The following is a 23945-nucleotide window of genomic DNA, read 5'->3' as shown; positions in this document are numbered from 1 at the left end:
AAAATATTCCACTCTGCTCCTTCTGAGTCATTTTAAGTGAAATGTTCACTCATATAACTCCATGCATTTTTAATGGGCAGACTGTTGAATCTACCAGTTCAACTGCTGGATAACAAAAATAACTAATCAGCCAATTACACAGCAGCAACTCAATGCCTTTACTCCTGACATGGTCAGGTTGACCGGCTGAAGTTCAAACTGAGCATCAGGGTGGGGAAAAAAGGTGGTTTAAGGGACTTTGAACATGGTATGGTTGTTGGTGACAGATGGGCTGCTGGTATTTCAGAATTTCTACTAATCTACTGACATTTTCTCACACAACCATCTCTTTACAGAGACTGGTATGAAAGAGAGAAAATCTCCAGTGAGCAGCACTTCTCTAGATGGAAATGCCAGAGTTCAGAGGAGAATCGCCTGGCTGCTTTGAGCTGATAGGATGGCAACAGAGACTCAAATAACCACTCACTATAGCCAAGGTTTGCAAAAGAGTATCTCTGAATGAGAACCGTGTTGAACCTTGAAACAGATGAGTTACAAGAGCTGAAGACCAGACCATGTGCCATTCCTGTCAGATAAAGACAGGGAACTGAAGCCTCAATTCACATAGGTTCATCACAATTTGACAACAGAAGATCAGAAAAACGTTGCTTGGTCTAACAAGTGTCGATTTCTACAGCAACAACTGGATGGTTGGGTCAGAATTTGGCATAAACATGAAAGCATTGATCCATCCTGTGTTGTATAAATGTTTCAGGGTTGTTGGTGGTGTAACGTGTGGGAGATATGTGGAGCAACTGAGTGCTATCATGTCAACATAGGCCAAAAAAGACAACTGCACATCTCACTTCAGTAAAGGAATGCCCCTGGATAAATGTAAAAACTGTAATCCTATTTTCTTCAGAACAAGTAGAGTTCCAACTTTAACTTCAAAGTGAACCTAAACTTTTCACATTAAAATTAAAGGAGAGAAGTTTTAGCATAATTTACTTATGTAAATTTAGACAATAATCTAGAAATACTGTCCAAAACAGCAACTCTTTGCACCATCTGATAAAATGCTACACTGTTTTCAAACAGAGATGTGCTAAGCGCAACTAGTAAATTTAAATGAGAAGAGAAATGTCTGCAATTTCATGTGGCGCCACACGTGAGCTGTGTGGCTGAAATGGCAAACCATTGGTAAAAGAAAAAGGGTTAGTCCAAAAAAAAAGAAAGAAAAAAAACAAGCACTGTTATTCACACTAGAAAAGTTCACATTTTGGGGTAATTCATAGTTTATGACAGCAAAGTGAAGCTCAACCATCTGCATGCTGACTCTAAAAATATGTACCTGTTTAAATGGTCCTGAAGCTGACCTAAGCGTTGTTCCACCTCTCCATATGTGATTTCACTGGCAGAATTATCATCCTCTCTCAGGTCCTGGAACTGCGCTGACTCATCCAGGTAGTCTGTAGGCTTCTTACAGGCCCATTTATCACAGCACAGATCTGGAGGACCAAACCAACATGCATGATTTACATCCTCACTTGTAGGTCAGAGCAACGTCATCACTAAACATTACTAAAATAGAATATAATTAATCTCTACAGCAAAGCTGTGTGTAGATCCTTTGTTGTAATTTATCACACTGCTATACCAGGAGAATTATTATATCGCTGTTTTCCAGTTACTAACCCTGTTGTTATCGCTGTTTGGCACATGGTAGTATTTAACCTGCTGTCCAGTGATATGTGTGGAGCCTCTTTTGTTGTTTTAAACAGAGGGCTGGTTAATTCTGTGATTAAGTTATCTCACTGAACAGACTGTGCAGGTGGCTTTGCACTAATACAATGAGTTGCATAGATTCGTTTAGAGTTTGGGCTGAGGGTGCATTGACAGTCGTTCTCTCGGTCCGACTTTGTATCACGTAGAACCCCAGCTCCAAAACAGTTGGGATACTGGGTAAATTTTAACTGGGTAAATTTATTTTATTCACAATAAAATATAGAAAATCAGGTCATTTTAAATTTGATTATAGCACATATAAACAACAGCACATGGCCTATTGAATAATGCCATTATTTATTAAAAAAAAAGAAAAGAAGAAGTCAAAATATAGAAATGGTGTGTGGAAAAACTAAGTATATCCCATGATTCAGCACTTTTATAGCAGCAATAACGTAAAGTAATTTGAAGTAATTGTTTTTTGTATGACCTTATCAGTCTCTCATATCATTGTGGAGGAATTTTGGCCCACTCTTCTTTACATCATTGCTTCAATTTGCTGAGCTTTGCAGGCATTTGTTTATACACAGCTCTCTTAAGGTCACATCAAAGCATTTCAATCAGGCCGAGGTCTGAACTTTGACTGGGCCGTTACTGCACCTTGATTCTTTTCTTTTTCAGCCATTCTGTTGCAGATTTGCTGCTGTGCTTGGGATCATTGTCCTGTTACATGATTCAGTTTTGCCCAAACTTTAACTGTTGGACAGATGGGTCCACACTTGACTCTAGAATACTTTGGTATGCAGAGGAGTTTAAATGACTGCAAGACGCTCAGGTCCTGTGGCTGCAAAATAAGCCCAAAACCTCACCTTCCCACCCTTGCTTTGGCAGTTGGTAATACACTGTGTTTGGTTTTCACCAAATGTAGTTCTGTGCATTGTGATCTGGTTTAAATGATAGTTTGTTGCAATTTACAATTTCTCTGATTTACTAGTGTGTCCACTCCTGGAATGACTGGCAACAGTCTTGAATGTTTACCACACGAATAATCTTTGTCACTGTAGAATGACGGACCTAAAATATTTTGGAAATGGCTTTCCTTTCAGACTAATAAACTGCAGCAATTGGTTCTGAGACCACTGCTGATGTCTTCCCTCCTCAGTATTTTGTTAATGCACACCTGAATGCTCCAGCTGAGCAGTTGCTGCTTTTGGTCCCAAAGTCACGGCTGAAAGCGAGCGTTCTCTGTTGCAGCGCCAATGCATTGGAATAACCTTCTTCTCCATATTAGACAGGCTACATCAGTGCCAGTTTTTAAGTCTTTATTAAAAACCTATTTTTATTCTCTGGCTTTTAACTCTGTGGGTAACTGATATTTTTTTTATTGCTATGTGCATATTAGTATTGTACAGCACTTTGGTCTATGAGGTGTGTTTTTAAAGTGCTATATATATAAATAAATGATGATGATGAAATAAGAAAACTGTCAAAAGTTATTTTCTACAGAGATAACTTGCACGGGCTGATGATCAATAAATCATTGCCTTTGCCACCTGCACTTATAAAATTGTCTTCAAAAGAATATTAAATATAGAATAATTTGTGGATGGAATCATATCAATTGTGATCTACAGCATGTAAGGCATTTGTCTGGATATTGGACTAGAAAAAAAAAATTAAGAACAACTGCAAGACCCTGCAGCTCTTCATATGCATGTCTGCAAGGGAGAATAATGCAGTCTTAAATCTATGATTTTTGAGACAGATGACATCCTGTCTCTTAGAATCATAATCAGCTGAGCAGCATTTTGGCAGAAGGCAACCTAAATATTTAAATTCACAAGTTTTTGCTCAAAGCAACTCTAGAAGCCTGGGAACATCCCAACACTCTCCACACAACCAGTCACCCTCTTAGAGTTGCTAATGCAGCGTCAAGGACATTGTCCCTCAGTGTCTTCCCACCACTCACATTAGTGTTTGTCCTACAAATATTCATCACGATTTGCAACACTGCTTTGAAAGTTCTTGTCAAAAAAGCTACGATTTTATTCACCAGATATTTACAATTCATCTGTAAGACAAGATCTGTTACCTTCAAAAGGTGGTTTTCTGTCCAAGCTGTCTCTGACAATAACATCTGAGTCTAGGCCTGGAACTGTGAGTGAAGAGCGACCCAGAACTACTGAAGATCTCTTTAGGCACGAGTTAGACTCTCTCTCCCTTTGAACTTCTTTAACCATTTCTTTGCTTTCCCCTGTAGAATGGCAATCAGCAGGAGTCAGTGGAATAACACCATATCCCATAGAGGACAGACTTTTGCATATCGGAGCACCAATCCATGAATAATCACAAAGAAAAAAATTTGCAGCCACAAAGCATGCTTGACAAGGTTCTCCTGTATGTTTCTACTGACCTTTAGATAGATCTGCTGTGAAAGAGATTCTTCTTTTCACATTTTTATTGTCCTCACCATCTGACTCACTTTCTTTGACGCTACAGGGCTGCAAAATTAAAATACTTCAATCAGAAAATGTGTCAGTTACCAAGAATAAACAAAAAAACATAATTTAGGCAAATTACAATATGAATACTTGTTATCAAAACACCCATTAAACACATAGGTCCAAAAAGTTCTTACATTATCTGCCTTGGTGGAGTCATCTCTCAGGTTGAAAGTAAGCTCCAGGTTGTTGAAGAAGTGGTCTGCAAACTCCGGGTACATGTCTAGCACCTCCAGCAAATCTTCTCGCTGAATGGTGCTCAGGTCACAGTAACTCAGAGCCCGCACATCAGCGTTAGACTTTCCAGGCTTGGCATAAAGATGGATCATTTCTCCAAATATGTCATTTTTACCTGAAGGTGACAAACACACAAACAACAGGTAATCTTGACAGTTTTAGAGGGAAGATGTAAAAATGCTGACTTGAGCTACAGTGAGTTCCAAGAGAAGGCATGACACAGGCATAAATCTCTGCTGCGATTACAATAGGAATTTATTTATCACTCTGATTTCACTAAGGGGCGCAGACGTGTTTGTTTTTGTGGATAATCAAAATCAGACAGCCTCTAATTTCTGTATAGATGGTCTCCCAGGGCCTGCACATCAGTTGTCTTTCTATCTTTGATCCATTATTTATGTTGAGGAGTAACTACTAACACACAGCAGCTTTGATGCGATGGGTAAAGGAGGGTTTGATTGCAATTGACACACTTTACTTGTGCACTTCAAAGGCAATTTTTGCACTGATTTTGGCTATCACATAATTAAGCCAGCTCTTCAGTGAACTTACAAAAAGTGAAAAAACCAAAAACATCTACAGTAAGCTTAGCTTTTAGTCTGGAGAATAAAAGAGCTTCCTTTGCAGAAATAAGGGCCCATTTTCCAAAGGACAAGAGGCCTGGTTTAAAGGGCATCATGAAAAATCCCTTTGTTGGTGTGGGGGTTCACTAAATGCCAACAGTGTAAGCAGGGGTTCAGAAGAAAGAGATATGATATGCTGGCTGCCAGTGTGCCTTTCACAGCATGCACCGGACACCTTTCTGCCACAGAGGAAAGCCTCACACAGACTGGTGTGACTCCCCCGCACACAAACACAGAGCTCTCCCCACAATGATTGATTAGGATAAGAGATTAATTCCTCACCTGTAGAACAATGCTAATAGCCTTGCTGGAGTCATGATCATTACAAGAGAAAAATACTTTAACACCACGGGCTGACCATTGCCATGTTAGAGGTTGGTATAGTTCCCCATGTGAGAATATACTATGATGATGGAGCATTATAATTATACTTGAGTGGCTTTTCCACGATATTCACTAATAACACGTTTTGTGTGATGCAGCAACCTTTGCGAAGCTGAAACCTCATTCTTTCAGTTGCAGCTTTAGTGAGAATTAATCTCATGAATAATGAATAAAATCTAATCCAGGCCCGGTCTGGAGTGCATGAATGAAGTTTACCCATGAAGAAAAAGTAAATAGACATTTTTCCAGTAATGGTATTTTAACATTGATGCATCAAGCTCAGTATCAATACATAAAGAATGAAAAATATAGCTTCAAATTTAGAGCTGCTTGTTGCTTTAGCCAAATCTGCTTTTTACTGACATTATTTTAATACTCTCTATTTTGCAGCTTTAACTCATTTCCCAGTGCTGTCAAAAAAGTGGCACCATTTTCACTGCGTTCTTTGAAACTGCCAGACAACCTTCCATGAGGCCACTTAATAGAAATGCCAGAGTGTCAAACCTGTCACACAAACACCCCAGAACTCTCACAGAAAATGAAATGTGAAAACCCACATGAAGGCACATTTTATTTTGAATTTTCTAATGCTAAATACGCCTAGGTCCAGAACATCTGTGCACATTGAATTCACATGTGGGTACTAGAATGTTTCTGGTACAGTATGTGCTTCCTCTCTGACTATATAAACAAAAGGTAAATCTTAAAGATTTTAGTTAGCTTGGTGCTGACATTTAACACACAGTCAGCTGAGAGATCTAAATACAACAGGGAGGTGACATTGACTATTACAGTTCATCACATTTCCAGGTGGAGGCAGAGGATTTTTTGTGTAGCAGAGACTGACATTATTTACTCTGGGTATAAAACATTTCCATACAGGACTTAAATTTAAAAGCTCTTAATCAACTGAGCACCTTCCACCCAACCTACTTATTGTAATTGAGTCAAAATATCAAATAAACACTAGATGTTGGAACACATCAGTAAAATGATCAACAAGGGGTTGTATTTACCCAGGATAGCTACCACAATGTCATCTTTCAAGATCTCAATAGAACCACGCGACAGAAAATAGAGAGCAGTGAGCACATCACCGCCGTGAACCAGAGTGTCTCCGGGAGGCACATGAGCGGAATTGAAGCGCATGGCCAAGGCCCTCAAGCATCCTTTGGTGGCTCCTTGAAAAGCTTTGCAGTTGTCCAGAAGATTCCTGTTGAGGTGAAGGCAGATATCTGCCTGTAGGCACTCGGGAAACCCTTTTAACACCTGAGATGCGGAGAAAAACAGTAAATAAAGTGCTCAAAACATTTGTTTGATATCCTTACAGAGATGTGTTTCAAAGATAATTGTGACCACATCATCAGATCAGTTTGTCAAGCTTTGTTCTCTCAGACACAAAAGCACACTAGTTAGAAAAAAAGCACTTTGTATAGAGGTGGCCTCTAAACTTGTGAGTTTTTAAAGAAAACAAAGCAGCCATGCACTTGAGGTGGGCTGACAAATACTAGTATTTTGCAAAGGATGGCACTAAAAGGATACTCTCCCCTGTTGATTTTAAGAATTAAATTAATAGCATAAACACAGGCATGCGAGGAAACGTGGAGTACATGCAGGCTTGAATGGATGCTGCCATTACAGAGAAGGAGACCATAAGACATATGAAGATATTATGCATATTTTTCAAAAGAAATAGACTGTCATGACATAATCTGAATACACTAGACTATAAGCTGAACCGGTAACAAAGCAGATCAGAATCAAAAGTGTACTATGCGTTTGCATCTACACCTGCTAATCTAGTGTAGTTATGCACTGAATTCATACTCTGATATATAGAATGTACTGAGCGAGTCCATCAAACACTATGTTTACATAACGTACTAAAACTGAGATACAACAGAAGCTGTGTTTTTAAAAAAATATGGTTGGGTTTTGCTTTATAGCTCTAAATCACTGAACAAGAATAATGTAAAGCAAACTTTAGACATTACAATAGTAGAGATGTGGTAGGTATTCAGAAAATTACCAGGAGCTAATTCACGGGAATGTAATGGTTCACAAAAAAATGTAACATTTGCCTTTTTTTCTTAAATAAAGGATTTATTTAACCATCATTTTCAAAAATGTACCTGGGAATAGACGTCTACTGGTAAACTTGTACTATTACAATCTCAAATGTGAAAAAAAATCTTTGTATGTCTCTAAGTTTAACGTCTTCATTTTATTATATTACTTCCTTCCCCATCATCACAGTATCTGTTGGATTTCCTCACACATGTCCAATTAGCCAGTCGGTCACTTTGGTATATACAGCACCAGTTGTCTACCTCCCATTTATCAGAATGTTTTTGTATTATGCTGTTAATCTTCCAAGGCATTCCCTTCTCGCCTGTCCCCAGTTAGATTTATTTGCTACAATGCCTGACCTTCAGTGTCTGACCTTAACTTTGATTAGAGACTATCATGTTGAACTTCAGTCTACCTCCTGTGTCCTGCATCTGGGTCTTCTAACCCACAGACTGTGGACAGCATAATGAGGTTCTTATTTTAAACAGTGATCAGACAGAAACCCATTTTAAAAATTTAAAGAAATTAAATATGTACCTCCTGCTCTTACCAATGAAGAGATGTTAATCCAATTGAAAAGCAGACAAGGGAAAGAAAAAAAAAGCTCTTTTAGTAGCATGTATTTATATTGTCATCAATGCAATCACTTGTTTTGTTGGATATCCATATCCATTACAGGGGCAGGTGGATGAGTGACTTCAGTTATTTACCGTATTCATATCAATGCCATTAGTGTAGGTCCATGAGTGCTGGAAGTACTCTTCCAGCCTTTGCCTCAGAGGGTTGGGAATTTGATGAAAACGGATGAATTCCTTGACCCGTAACATTTGAGCATGATAGCGGGCCGTACCCGAGTAGAGCCTCTGGATGATGGCAGAAACATTTCCAAAAATGCTGGCATACATCAGGGCTGAAATAAAAAAAGCAATGAGTGAAGAGAGGGTACTGTTTTTACTACAGTCAGCATATTTACTGCTGCTACCCATGAAGACACAGGTAATTTGATAGAATGTCAACACATTCTGCTTAAAACATATACAATGTATTGTGAAGGACCTGGAAAAAAGATAGATTTTTGCTCAAAACCCATTCAAGTGATAACAAAAAGAATAAAATAATGGTGAATTGAAATACAACCTGAAAAGCATATAAAATACTCACAGCCAATCAGCATGACACATATGGAAAAGACCTTCTCTGAGTTGGTGTTGGGGGAAACATTTCCAAAGCCCACACTGGTCAGACTGCTGAATGTGAAGTAAAGTGCTGTGACATACTTGTCCTTGATAGAGGGACCAGAGTTAGGATCACTGTAGTTGTATCGCTTTCCAATTGACACGCCCAGATTGTCTAGCCAGCCAATCCTGTGTTCCAAGTAAGGCTTCTCCACATTGCCAATGGCATACCATATACAGGCTAACCAGTGGGCGATAAGGGCAAAGATGCACATGAGCAACATTAGGACTGCAGCTCCGTATTCAGAGTAGCGATCCAGCTTCCTGGCTACACGCACCAATCGCAGAAGCCTTGCTGTCTTCAGCAGGCCAATGAGAGTGGTAGTCTAAAACAAATATACAGTAAGGAAGATTATTAGTAATAGCAACAGTAGTTTGGATACCAGATCAACGGTTTTAGATATTGCTTCATCATGCTAAAAGATCTGATATGTTATCTACTACTTATCTACTAAACTTGTCTGCACGTGTATTTCCTTTATATTATCAAGACGTCTAAAGCTGTGGCCAGTTTTACAGTCACTTCACAAACTAATGAGCTTCCTTAAAAGAAAAAACTGGATAAGACACCCCAGAGCTCTTTGGTCAAAGGCAAATTAAGTGAGAAGTAAGGACACCAGCAGCCCACAGATAAATCTTCATTTGTTCAATCCTGAACACAGAGGCACACTCATTTAATGGGTCCCTGGGAGCTGTGTAGCTGCTATGTGTCAATAAGAAATGTGTTAACAACTGTAACTGCAATTCCTATTAAAAGGACCATTTGTTTACCTGACAATTACAGAAGAAAAAGTCCAACAAGAAACAATGACACTTCGTTCATAATCACTTCTTTATATTGTTTCCATTAGTTATCTAAAGGTAAATGAACAAAATTCCACATCATTCTTCTATAAACATTTCAGAATTTCTCTATCTTTTATCAAAATGTTGACAGTCATTGCAGCACAGGTTTACCATTGGTGTAATTTTGGAGGAAATGGGACCGCCACAGTAGTTTCTAACTGAGGGTTTAAACTTAAAAAAGGGTTGGATATCTCCCCATCACTGATTTATAATATTAACAAAAGTTTACTTTAAAATATTTTCTCACAAAGCAGATGAAAAAGGTAATATCTTGCATTTCTGCAAACTTCAAATACAGCAACTTCAGTTTCAATCTGGACACAAACACATTGCATGTGAATGTTATAGTAACCACTCATGGCAGTTTTGAGGTATTTTTGGTAGATTAAGAACACTGAATGAAGGTAAGCTAAAATATCTAATTATTGTATATATACAATAACATATTGTACGCGATACGCTATACACTATAGCCATATTGTATGTGGCATAGCGTAAAATAAATGACATTTATTTTTTTACATGCCAAATACTTTATGAGGAACAATGGCATGCACATTTGTTTTTAAAGTTTCTTAGCCCCAGATGCACGTATTTCCTGTAAGCCAGAGATGGGCAGTAACAAAGTACACATACTTTGTTACTATACTTAAGTAGAATTTTTATGTATCTATAATACATACCTTTTAACAAAAATATATCTACTTTCTACTACTTCTACTACTACTTTAGACTTAAACCGTTTGAGGGGAGTTATTTCTTGTCACAGCATGTCTTCAAACACTAATTTGAATCTAAATGGAGGGAACAATAACATATAAAACACAACCTTATTGGTGTATCCCCCACTTGTGCTTATCATACACAAAGAGTTGAAAGAGCCAAAAAAACACATAATTTATGCATCATTAATATCACCACACCTAGGCGTTAAAGTCAGCCAGAAGCATTTTAGGTGCAGATACCTGTAAGTTGAAGTTACTGTTCTTCAGGATCTATTGCTACACAGCAAGCACAAAGCCAATCACTTCTTTCTTTTTTTGTTTTACTTGGCAGCTAATTTCAAAAGCCACATTTCTAGCAGTTAAACAAATATATCATACACGATGTGTTGCTGAAATATACTAGTTGTTTTAAATCAGGCAACACTGGCTACTTAAAATAGTCCATTTTAAAACAATGCAGTATGTTGGACCAATGCAAAGCAGCTATAGTGTTCATGGTTAACATCAAGTGTAGCAGACAAATTTAAGGTGATGATGCTGATCAGATTCACTCATTGAATTCTGACTTTACGCTAGATTTATGCTGTCTGGGGTTGGGAAATCAGTCAGAGATAGAGCATGTAACCCCAGCTTAAATCTTGTCAAATTGAGTTGGCTAAATCCACAAAGAGCAGCAGCACAGGTCAGTTCATCACAGCCTGTTCACAAAATCTACTGAAGCTCACAACAACAATTATTGTGACTTATTTGTGATTCTTTTCCCCACACTGCTCCACTATAAGTGATCTTAGGGTTCCCATACCAGTTGAATTCCACTTTAACCCTTGATTATCCTCATTTTCCTGTGTGGACGCAAACTGCAATGAAGGCAACAACTGAAATAGAACTGAAATAAACCCTTCATTCCCTTGAATTGGTATTATTTAATCATAATATTAATATGACATGAGCTTCAGTTAGTTTTGTGTATAGCAGCTGGTAGAGGAGCAGCTACTTTTTTAATTTAATACCTCTTTACTAGGGAGCCCTCACTTTTTTGCTGTTACTTGAGCAACAAAGTTGAATCACTACTTTGTGTACTTCTACGTAATGAATATGTCTACTTTTATCACCTCTGCTGTCAGCTATTTTATGATTGCTATTCTTGGCATGTACCAAAATGGTTTCTTGTGAAACACTTATGGGGCATTGGCTATGGGTTAACTAAATTTGTGTCTCTGTGGCCTGTGTTTTTTTGAATTTCCATCATCCTTTTCTAATCAACACTAGGACAGAACCATTAATTTGCCTTAAAGTATTGTAGCAATTGGTGATCATTTTCTCATTCCCTTCTGTATGTCTACACTCTCTTGTTCAATCTCTCCAGTTAAGTCAAGAATTTCTTGGCTGTGCTTTAATTAAAAGTCTGAATGTCAGTCAGATTTAGGCAAGGTGTTTAAAGTCAGAAATAATATCACAGGGCCAGTTTTACACTCATAAATCTGAACAGAGATATATACAGAAAAGCCAACACACAAAAAGGGCAGCAAGAGAAAATCAGAGCATCACAGGTCCAGAAAGAAGGAAAAGAAGGCTCAGGGAGAAACTTGAACCTCATATTCAAGTATGATGTAAGGCTGAATTACATTTGTTAATGTAAATATATAGGCAGCTCCACAAATATTTTTTTTGAAGCTTAAAGCACTTAGATATTTTAAAATGATAGCCTGTGCTAATGGCTTGTCACACTGACTCAACATTTATTGACGAAAACATTGCAAATCTATGCTACAGTTTACTTTTTTATGTTTTATTTACTTACTTAAAACTCACTTTCCATTTACAAAGTCCCTTTCCCCCCTAAGTATGTTAGATCTTCATTAAATCTAAAGTCCTAAACTGATTTAAAATGTGAGGCTTATGTTTGCGTATAATTGCAGTGTGATGGTAAATGAACATTAGTCTCCTTCTCAACTGCTAACAGCGCCTGTTTTACTGATAGATGTGATTCATCCAAAAAGAAAAAAACAGACAACTGAAACGTAATCAAAGTGAACTGAATGAAATCACAGCATTAACTGAACCTTCACAGGTAGCTAGGTTTTATGGTTACACAGGGCTACACAGCCTCATCGCTCTGTCATTCTGCTAATCTCTATCAGAAACAACATTTACAGGTTCAAGCCAGGACAAAGCAACCAAATTCACAATGAAACTGCTCAAAACATTCAGTTTTTCATATTGCCCAGTTTTGCATGATAACTTTCCCAATATGTTCAATAATATGGTAAAACTAAGTTGTTTTTAAAGCAAACAGACACAGAAATCTATTTCACATATTTTTCCTACTCTAATCAAAAGGTTTACTTAAGCGATTGTAGGTTAAAACCGTCTTATTAAGCTGCTAAATTGAATGAGCCTTGTGAAAAACCATCTGCCACTGTCTCGGCTGGTTTTGTTTTCTGAATGAGAATGCTGCTGAGCGGGATTTTTCATGTTCAATCTGACATAAACATCAAGATGGAAAGCTATAAATAGAAGTCATGCAAGCACATGTCCTCACTGTATAACTCTATCTATCTATTTATAGAACAGGAGACAATTGGTTTTTGATTTTTGGCAAAAGTGGAAGTTAAGTAAACATAGTCACATACTCTTTAGTTTCAAATCATGGTCTCGTTTTGTCAGCTCTGTTTTGTTTGTCACTGTCTGGTGAGTGAAACAGATGTCCATGTTCTTTTTGATTTGTTGTCATTTACTGAACTGACTCAGCAGCAGCCGCATTGATGGAAAAGATTATTATGGTTTACTGTATAATCAGGAGCTTTCCGGGTGTAATGGAGTGTCTACAAAGCACGATAAAGCCCTGAAGTGGATCCAGAGCCTTAGGGGACATATCCTACCAACAAACAAGCCAGCAGTCCTGGCAGCCAGCCTACCAATGGACATCTCACATCTGCATGTAAGCTGTGCACACAGCCCTGTTGGCCTGCTCTTCACATAAATGCATCATTGATTGCCATTTGGTAAGCCATTAATCCGTGTAAATGGATTCTAGAATGAGGACCATTCAAAAAAAGGGGAAAAAAAAGAAGAAAGAAAGAACGAAAGGAAAAAAACATGCAATTTAAAGTAATCTCTATGGAGCCAAAATATTCACGCTTTAAGTAGTGGAACAGGGGCAAGTACAACAGTCCAAGCATCCCTGGGGTGATGTGCAGTAAAGCTCCCTGGGAGAAAAAAACAACTAGCCGAAAAAAAAACGAAATACATGCACAAAATTAACAAAAGATTACATACCTCATCTGATCCTGAGCCAAATATTAGAAGATCAAAGGGAATTGCTGCCACCATGTCTATAAGGAACCATCCTTTAAAGTAATGGATTGCTATCTTGGCTGGGTGGCTGACCACTTCCTCGTTTTGGTTTACATAAGTTGTCCTGAAGTTTATGAGGATGTCAATGATGAACATGATGTCCACAATTAAATCTACTACATTGAGAGGGTTGCAGGAGTATCCGCATTCTCGTCTCTTCTGCTCCTCTTGGTCATTGAGAAGAAAAGCAGCTGAGTATGGAGTGAGGATCGCCGTGTAGATGACCAGCAGCAGGATCAGCCAGTCCCAGACGGCTTTGAATGGGCTGTAGTGAAGGATCGTGAATTTGTCAATGCGAGGTGTTTGGAGTTTGTACTCTGGCAGCACATCTGCTCCAAGGGACAGGACCTGCAGGAATGGTGAGAGAGGGTCAGAAGAGCTACAAAAATCACTTGATTACATTGCTGTCAATTTTTATTTTGGGTCAATCTCTTAGAATAATTGATAATATTACAAGCTATACGTTTTAAGCTTATGGTGCTTCTTTTGGTATAAAATTATATATTTTGAATCTATAATTTGATTAAAGACAGTTTCCCATTTCATATATCAAATCCACGGGTCATCAGCTCACAGACTTTAAGGAATGAATAGATAACAACTATGACACCCAATGTGTCCTCTACAGTCAAACCGAGTTAGTCAAAGATAGCCATTATGACAAGTGGATTGCCTCTGACCTGGCACTATAAACAAATGTTACTACCACTTGTTCTCCATTTGCAGGAGGTACATTGAATTACTCTTGGAAAAAGCACTTGATAGACTGAAGAAAAGTAAAGTCTGCTTACATTTTAACTGATAGATATGAATTTACTATGCAATGTGGTACCCAAATATTTGTTTTCATTTCCCCAGATGAATGAGCTCTGGTTAGATGGTAAATTATTCAATGTGGTCAGGAAAGCAAAGCCGTTCTCTGTTTCTGGCTTCACAATGCGCGACAGACTAGCATAAAAAGCTCTCTTATGACAGAAAATGGTGTACGATTGAGGATGAGGGCAATGGGTCTTTCTATTCTTTTCAGCACATTCCCTTATCTTCAGCACATGAATTATAGATTTCCCCATGCTAGCAGTCAGGAAGCAGATGCAGCGTTCACATCTCTGCAGTGTCTTCAAACTCCAAACTAAAATCAGCAGGGAGGGAGAACATTTAATCACGATGATGGTTCTTTTTCATTTATAGATGAGAAGGCTGTGGTGAAAGAAGTTTAAATATAATTCTCTTTTGCTTGGTTACTGGGCCCAAAAGCATTTTATAGTGTCCTACACAGAGTTCTTAATTTACTGAAATATCCCAAAACAAAACACATTTTGTTATTTATCAGAATAACTGCAACATTATCCCTAAAGTATACTTTGTTTGGTAGTGTGCACCTGCATGCGAACAAAAATGTCTAATCAGCCAATCACACAGCAGCAGCTCAATACATTCAAGCATATAGACAAGGTCAAGATGCCATGCTGTATTCCAAACAAAGCATGAGAATTGGGAAGAAATGGGGGATTTTGAACGTGGCATGGTTGTTGGAGGCATACAGACTATTTCAGAATCTGCTTCTCTACTGGGATTTTCCCACACAACCATCTCTAGGGTTTACAGAGAATGGCTAGTAAAAGAGAATATATCCAATCCAGTTGATGTGCAAAGGCCGAGATGAAAGGCCAGACTGATAGGCTGACAGAAAGACAGTAAATCAACTAACCATGTGTTTTTACCAAGGTATGTAGAAGAAGCACTTGGTATAAAAACAACAAAAACCATGGATCCACACTGCCTTGTATCACCATTTCAGGCTGGTGGTAATGGTCGCGCACCAGTTTGGGGGATATATTCTCTTCAGCCTGCTAGACCCTGTCCATACCTTTATGACTACAGTGTACATATCTTTCAGTGGCTGCTTCTATCCATAAAATACACCATGCCACAACGCTCAGATCCTTTCAAACTGGTTTATTGAACATGAAAAACATGACTAGACTCAAATGGCTTCCACAGTCACCAGATTGTAATCCAAAAGAGCACCTTTGTGATGCTATCAAGTCAGGATGGACCAAAATCTATTCTGAAGGCAAAATGGGCGGGGACATACTAGTAAGGTGTTCATAAAAAAGTGGCCACCAAGTAAACATTTTAGGTTTTTCCCCTCACTTAATTTTATGAAACATTGTTTTTTTATTCGTTTAAAAATAAAACCGCAATGAATATTGACATGTCTAGCTAGCCCTAGAACCCCTGTTTGTTCAAGTGTTAAGAACATCCACTTGTGACTTGTAAACATAATGAATTAATAGGTTCTATAGGGAGTCAGTGAAATGCTCTTGTTGTTGTTCTGAAACAGAAACAGATATTTTTTCTGTGGTATTGCCACTAAGTTTTCTTCAAGATGACTTTAGGATCCTCCTCCGTGAATCGCAACCTTATCGTGGTGGGGGGGTTTGTGTGTCCCAGGGATCCCAGGGGCTATGTTGTCTGGGGGCTTTTGCCCCCTGGTAGGGTCTCCCATCGCAAATTGGTCCTGGGTGAGGGACCAGACAAAGAGCGATTCAAAAGACCCTTATGAAAAAAACACCGAGGGAACAGTTTACCCTGCCCGGGATAGGGTTACCGGGGCCCCGCCCTGGAGCCAGGCCCGGGGAGGGTGCCCGAGGGCGAGCGTCTGGTGGCCGGGCCTTAGTCCATGGGGCCCGGCCGGGCACAGCCCGAAGAGGAGACATGGGCCCATCCTCCCGCAGGCCCACCACCCGCAGGAGGCGCCATAGGGGTCGGGTGCATTGTGTACCGGGTGGCGGCCAGGAGCGGAGGCCCTGGCGGACTGACCCCCGGCTGCCAAGACTGGCAATAGGGACATGGAATGTCACCTCTCTGGTGGGGAAGGAGCCTGAGTTAGTGCGCGAGGTTGAGAGGTACCGGCTAGATATAGTCGGGCTCACCTCTACACACGGCTTGGGCTCTGGAACCAGTCTCCTGGAGAGGGGCTGGACTCTGTCTCAGTCTGGAGTTGCCCCTGGTGAGAGGCGGCGGGCTGGGGTGGGTATTCTAATATCCCCTCGGCTTGCTGCCGGTACGTTGGGGTTTTTCCCGGTGGACGAGAGGGTTTGTTCCCTGCGCCTTAGGGTCGGGGAACGGGTCCTGACTGTCATCTGCGCTTATGCGCCGAGTGGCAGTTCGGAGTACCCAGCCTTCTTAGAGTCCCTGGGGGGGGGGGGGGGTGCTGGAAGGTGCTCCACCTGGAGACTCTGTTGTCCTGCTGGGAGACTTCAATGCTCATGTGGGTAACGACAGCGAGACCTGGAGGGGCGTGATTGGGAGGAACGGCCTCCCTGATCTGAACCCGAGCGGTGCTTTGTTATTGGACTTCTGTGCTAATCACAGTTTGGCCATAACGAACACCTTGTTCGAACATAAGAGTGTCCATAAGTGCACGTGGCACCAGGACGCTCTAGGCCGTAGGTCGATGATCGATTTTGTAATCGTATCACCAGACCTGCGACCATATGTTCTGGACACTCGGGTAAAGAGAGGGGCTGAGCTGTCAACTGATCACCACCTGGTGGTGAGTTGGATCAGGTGGCGGGGGAGGACGCTGGACAGACCTGGTGCACCTAAACGCGTAGTGAGGGTGTGCTGGGAACGACTAGCAGAGGCCCCAGTCCGCGAGATCTTCAACGCACACCTCCGGCAGAGCTTCAACAGCATTCCGAGGGAGGCGGGGGACATTGAGTCCGAATGGACCATGTTCAGCGCCTCCATTGCCGAAGCTGCTGCATTGAGCTGCGGCCGCAAGGTGGTTGGTGCCTGCCGTGGTGGTAATCCCCGAACCAAATGGTGGACACCAGAGGTGAAGGGAGCCACCAGGCTGAAGAAGGAGTCCTATCGGGCTTGGTTAGCCTGTGGGACCCCGGAGGCAGCCGACAGGTATCGACAGGCCAAGCGGAATGCGGCTCGGGCAGTGGCTGAAGCAAAAACTCGGGTGTGGGAGGAGTTCGGAGAGGCCATGGAAAAAGACTTTCGGACTGCCTCGAAGAGGTTCTGGCAAACCGTCAGGCGTCTCAGGAGGGGAAAGCGGTGCTCTACCTGCACTGTGTATAGTGCTGGCGGAGCGCTGCTGACGTCGACTGAGAAAATTGTCAGGCGGTGGAAGGAATACTTCGAGGACCTCCTTAATCCCACTGACGCGTCTTCCGAGGAGGAAGCAGAGTCTGGGGATGAGGGGAATGACCCGCCAATTTCCGGGGGCGAGGTCACTGAGGCAGTTAAACAACTCCTTGGTGGCAGAGCCCCTGGTGTTGATGAGGTCCGCCCCGAGTTCCTGAAGGCTCTGGACGTTGTAGGGCTGTCCTGGTTGACACGCCTCTGCAATGTTGCGTGGAGATCAGGGGCAGTACCCGTGGATTGGCAGACCGGGGTGGTGGTCCCCATCTTTAAGAAGGGGGACCGGAGGGTGTGTTCCAACTACAGGGGGATCACACTCCTCAGCCTCCCCGGGAAAGTCTATGCCAGGGTGCTGGAAAGGAGAGTTCGTCCGCTAGTCGAACCTCTGATGCAGGAGGAACAATGCGGTTTTCGTCCTGGTCGCGGAACACTGGACCAGCTCTTCATCCTCTCGAGGATACTTGAGGGTGCATGGGAGTTTGCCCAACCAGTCTACATGTGTTTTGTGGACTTGGAGAAGGCATTTGACCGTGTCCCTCGGGGTGTCCTGTGGGAGGTGTTGCGGGAGTATGGGGTGTCTGGCCCATTGCTACGGGCCATTCGATCCCTATACAACCGTTGCAAGAGCTTGGTTCGCATTGCCGGCAATAAGTCGGACTCGTTCCCGGTGGGTGATGGGCTCCGCCAGGGCTGCCCTTTGTCACCGGTTCTGTTCATAATTTTTATGGACAGGATTTCTAGGCACAGCCAAGTGGCGGAGGGCTTTCGCTTTGGTGGCCTCAGGATCTCATCTCTGATTTTTGCGGATGATGTGGTTCTGTTGGCTTCATCGGGTGAGGGCCTCCAGCTCGCACTGGAGCGGTTCGCAGCCGAGTGTGAAGCAGCGGGAATGAGGATCAGCACCTCCAAATCTGAGGCCATGGTTCTCAGCCGGAAAAGGGTGGAGTGCCCACTCCGGGTCGGGGATGAGGTCCTGCCCCAAGTGGAGGAGTTCAAGTATCTCGGGGTCTTGTTCGCGAGTGATGGGAGAAGGGAGCCGGAGATCGACAGACGGATTGGGGCTGCAGCTGCAGTAATGCAGACGCTGCACCGGTCCGTCGTGGTGAAGAGGGAGCTGAGTGTAAAAGCGAAGCTCTCAATTTACCGGTCGATCTACGTCCCTACCCTCACCTATGGCCACGAGCTGTGGGTAGTGACCGAAAGGACGAGATCGCGGATACAAGCGGCGGAAATGAGCTTCCTCCGAAGGGTGGCTGGCATCTCCCTAAGAGATAGGGTGAGAAGTTCGGCCATCTGGGAGGGGCTCAGAGTAGAGCCGCTGCTGCTCCACGTCGAAAGGAGCCAGCTGAGGTGGTTTGGGCATCTGACAAGGATGCCCCCTGGGCGCCTCCTGGGTGAGGTGTTCCAGGCATGTCCCACTGGGAGGAGGCCCCGGGGCAGACCCAGGACACGCTGGAGAGATTATATCTCTCGGCTGGCCTGGGAACGCCTTGGTGTTCCCCCGGATGAGCTGGAGGAGGTGGCTGGGGAGAGGGAGGTCTGGGCCTCTTTGCTTAGGCTGCTGCCCCCGCGACCCGGCCCCGGATAAAGCGGATGAAGATGGATGGATGGATGGGACTTTAGGATCACTCGGGACATGTACTGGTATCCTGGGTGGTTTAGGGCTCAGGTGAATATTCAACTTGAATAGTGATATTATAGCAAGAAGGAATGAGTCAAAAGAGCTATCAGAATAAATACACTTGTACTCTTGCCCTCTTGCAACTGTGTTCATGGTTCCCAGAGGTGCACTCCAAAGATGCACACATATACAGATGTAAGACTTGAAACAAAACACAGAATTGCAAAACTGGAACTTATCACCAGAATAACTGTAAACTAAAACAAAACATACATTTTTGTCTTAGACTTAGGGATTGAGACTCCTCTAACTCCCTTCACTTGTATTTTGACAGCAAGTTATTTGTCAAAATAGGCAATAATAATGTTTCATTTTTCAGCTTATTGCACTAGATATTCAATAAAATCATTGAATCATTGCAAACCAATACATAGAGTAAACCTACAAAATTAGCAGCATGTTTGTTTGCATGAAGAAAGTGTAGCTGGGCTGGAAAATAATTCCCAGCCTGAATAACTGTTTCAACTCCTGGCACTACTCCTCTATTTATGTGGATGGGCAGTAGCCATATGTTATCTCTGCAGCATGATAGACTGCCAGCTGTTTGTTAGCGTCTCCAAAAGTAAGGCTTGAATTGTTTTTATCTTTTGAGTCTATCTGACATCATGGAAAAAATGGGGAAGAGAAAACTACTGCAAAAATGATTTTGACCACTTTGGTATACACTTCTCTGGTTCACTGCCTCTCTATGTAAAAGTTTTGCTATCTCAATGGAGTTGAGAAAAATTTAGATGATGTTTACTTATTGGCATTGCAGCTGGTGCGATCTGATTGCAACATGATTTCTTCTTTAATATAATGAGCTGTCAGTGAATCATATCTCATCATCTTCATGGAGGCATCCAATTTCAGAACTACTTTTGAAATGATTAGTGCACTGGCAAGCTTCCCAGCCATCCCTCTCAGTAACGTTCTTTGAAATAGAGAACCAAGGATATGTGTGGAAAGGTGGATGGATGGATTTCTAAGAGTTGGACCCAGGTCAGAGAAATGGTAGCTGAGAGAGTTTTGCATGTCAAACAATAACAGATGCTTCAATGTAAAAATAAATTGGAATTTTCAGACTCACCTGTGTGACCTTTTCTGTTACATTGTGAGTTCTTTCTTTAACCTTTGGTGCTATGATGGGTTTCTCACTTGTTGGTGGAGAGTGGGTCTTCTTCTCTGCCCCCTCTGAGAAGTTGAGTGCAATCAGGGGGATCTTGTTGATAGTGCTATATTTGTTGATGTTTGAATCAGAGGTAGAACCAAGAAGGCTGGACTTCACGTGGTTGAAAGGGCCTAGTGTTCAAGAGCAAATGGCAGCCACATTAGTAACCTTGGCAAGATGTAGAGGTTAACACAGTATTTGGTGGGTTTTTGTTGTCGAATAAATATTAAGAAATCACCTGCTTCACCCTGATTAAACAAGCAGATTTTTAATCTCATGTCCATTTTTAGGTATTATGGCAATATAACCATAAAACGCTGAGCTTTGTATATTGTAAATCTATTTCTAGCCAGAGAGAATACCAGCCTCACTTACTGTACATGCACATCACCATTGACTAATGTAATCTTACATCAACTGATAGTGGAAGAACTACTGGGAATTTTTAGTATTTTTTCACCCAAGAAAAAATGTGCCACAACACATCTAACGTGCTTTTAGAGCTGCGGTTGGCTGTGAATTAAAGCCTACTAGGAATCGGGGGGAAACTGATTTATTCATACACAAGCCTTTAAATTACACATGCCTAAAAAGCAATGTTTTCACCTTCTGTTTTTCTCATAGCTATACATGTGTCAACACACATGTCAACTCTGGGCTGGACAAAGCATATTTCTTTCTAAAATTATTTTCCAGGACAACAGAGAAGTACTGAGTAAAGACTAAGTGTGTCTGGCACCAAAAACAGTGTTGGTTTATGGCTTTTCATTTTTTTAAAAAATAATTTTGCCTCACAATTTATGCCTGATAGCCCACATGGATTTTTAACAACAGCTAGTTTGCACAGCTATGTAGGTGCCATATAATATGAACACGGATTGAGACAAATTATTTAAAAGGAATGATATTATCTACGATTTTACAGATGTTAAGATTACATTGTGACAAAATGATGACATCTGTCTCAATCATTAGTTTACAATCATTTCAGTGCAGTAAGCCCATATAACCTATTGATATATTGGTCAGACTTTACTTATCATAATAGAGTTAAAACATGAGCAGCCAATCATAAGGTGTTGGCTGGGCCAATATATTAATACGACATAACACAGACAAAAGCTACAAGTCATAGAGCGTAGTGTAGCACATACCTTCATTTGTATGGCGATCCCTGAATAAGTTTTTTGAATTGGAACTATAGCCTTCAATTTCATGAACGGATGAGGCCCTTCTCATGCTGCTGATGCTGCCTCTGGGGAAGGTATTTGACAGGGAGGTAGAGGACTGGTGTGGCTCCGAATGGTACAGTTTGTCCCAGGGGAGTTTAGGGGATGAATGGTCAAGTGGTTCAGGACCGATGCTAGCCTGGGAGGAGTGGTGGCTTGAGCCTATGAGGGCATGTGTGTCATTGGCCTCAATGGGACTGCAAATGCTCTTGGTGGGTGATGGGAAACTCTCCAGGGCCACTGAGTCCTCATCCTCTTTGGGCAAGTCCACCATCACAGCATCTGGGTCCTCTTGCGGAAGAGATTGCTTGTTGGTATTCATCAGGCTCAAAGCAGCCTGGCGGAAACGGAAGAATCTACTCCTCCCTAAAAATAGAAAGGACATTGAGAGAAGACCTCAATGTACAGCACAGTAATATGTATATCTATAAATATATTTAATAGCCCCAGGAGCATGTCTGATATTGTTTTCCATTGTGAGTTTTCTATTGTGTATGTGACTGATTGCTGTAGTGCTGGTGAATTTTTCTGTGTTCCTTATGTGTTCTAGTCCTTAATGTGTAATAATGCTTTATTTTGGTTGGTAGATTTATATATGAACCTTCCAGAATATAATAAACAGGTTTCTTTTTGTTGCAAATATCGGTCTTTGTGTCCTGCACTAATCTCCTAAGTCCCCAGTACTGCAGCAGTCTGTTGTTGTTATTTGGTGCATCCTGCATATCTTTGAAGGATTACAGTCAAATACATCTATCCATTGTGCCTAAGGACAATGGTATTTTACTCTAATGGTTTCAGTTGAATTAGGTACAGTGAAACAAAGTAACATTATCCATAGTTGATTCTGTTTTGTTGTATTGTTAATATTCACATAACATGCATTCTATGAAAACTGTCTCCTTGATTAGATTTTAACTTGAGTCTTTCCTTTGGTGCATAAATGCTAGTATGAAAGAAAGATGAATGAATGAATAAAAAACTTAATTCAAGGTTTAAAAAGAGAAACAGTAAAAATAACAATTCTTTGTTTAATCACAGAGTGAATCTCATTACAACAAAATTCAGTAACAGTGAAATTAGGGGGCTGTTTCATAAGCACAAAAGTCAAGGACAGCTACACACATCAGTCTTAAGGACATGCCTGTACTCATTCAGTAGGCTTCATCAGTTCTATTGATTTAGGCAGTTTCCAAACCTTTTAAACTGACTGTACTGACTTTACTCACTCTAAGTAAGGTCACAGTATTAATAAAGTTATCATAGGGGTCTAGTATAGTGTGCTGTTAGGGAGTGTTATATAGGTTGAAAATGTTTACCACAACGATGTTGCAAATTACAGACAACATATGATGCAGCTCACCTTCCTCAATTTTTATTTTTATGGATGCTCCATGTCCCCAGTCTCGAATTGGACTGCAGATCATTGTTGTTGTGCTAATGTTTGCTTTGGTTATTAGGTTGGAAAGATCCTACTCACTTCCTTTGACACACTATCCTTTTATAGACTATCTGTGATGTTACATTAAATTTCTACTCCTCTGGCCCGTGTGCTCTGCTGGATATATTTTTTACTATCATGCTGCTATATTGACAAAAGCTTTTTAAAGCTTTTATGAAAAATGATTAAAGGACTGGGTCTATAAAAAAATGTCTTATCACTTATCAGCCAGGCACTATCCATTGCCTTTAAGTAGAAATAATGAAAAACCGGTTTGCAAAATCAATCAAAGACATACCCATATGGCATATTTACATGCCTTATTGTTGAATAAATGCATAAAAAGATGATTTTGTAGGCTGGACTTTTTTACATGTCTTGAAATGCTGTATAGTTATTTATCTGACATTGAACTTTTCATTTAGTCCCTAAATACAGTAAGCTTGACTTCATAAACAATCATAAATATAATAGTTAGTACTGTAAAGATCACAATTTGTAGATATCAAAAAGGATATCTACAAACTGTGTAAGTCTAGCATATCGTATCATATCAAGTGTATTCAGTATTCATTAATTAGTTGTTGTGAAATCAAAATGATACAAT

At 41.0% G+C, this 23945-nt stretch overlaps 1 protein-coding gene across 1 annotated transcript in view; it reads right to left on the bottom strand.

The window, feature by feature from the left end:
* The window catches only part of kcnh7b (potassium channel, voltage gated eag related subfamily H, member 7b), a 46383-nt gene that overhangs the window by 7185 nt on the left and 15253 nt on the right, over window positions 1-23945 (bottom strand). The window contains exons 4-13 of the mRNA XM_085135054.1: window positions 21826-22266; window positions 20591-20802; window positions 13605-14030; window positions 8681-9080; window positions 8230-8429; window positions 6466-6718; window positions 4343-4557; window positions 4118-4205; window positions 3797-3958; window positions 1331-1487 (exon numbers count right to left, since the gene is read on the bottom strand). Coding sequence (XP_084991180.1) covers window positions 1331-1487; window positions 3797-3958; window positions 4118-4205; window positions 4343-4557; window positions 6466-6718; window positions 8230-8429; window positions 8681-9080; window positions 13605-14030; window positions 20591-20802; window positions 21826-22266 — 2554 coding nt within the window. The remainder of the gene's footprint in view (window positions 1-1330; window positions 1488-3796; window positions 3959-4117; window positions 4206-4342; window positions 4558-6465; window positions 6719-8229; window positions 8430-8680; window positions 9081-13604; window positions 14031-20590; window positions 20803-21825; window positions 22267-23945) is intronic.

The sequence above is a fragment of the Neolamprologus multifasciatus genome, chromosome 16, assembly GCF_963576455.1.
Source record: "Neolamprologus multifasciatus chromosome 16, fNeoMul1.2, whole genome shotgun sequence".
In the NCBI taxonomy this organism is placed as follows: domain Eukaryota; kingdom Metazoa; phylum Chordata; class Actinopteri; order Cichliformes; family Cichlidae; genus Neolamprologus; species Neolamprologus multifasciatus.
The sequence above is the reverse complement of the archived record's forward strand: the minus strand, read 5'-3'. Positions and strand labels throughout refer to the sequence as shown.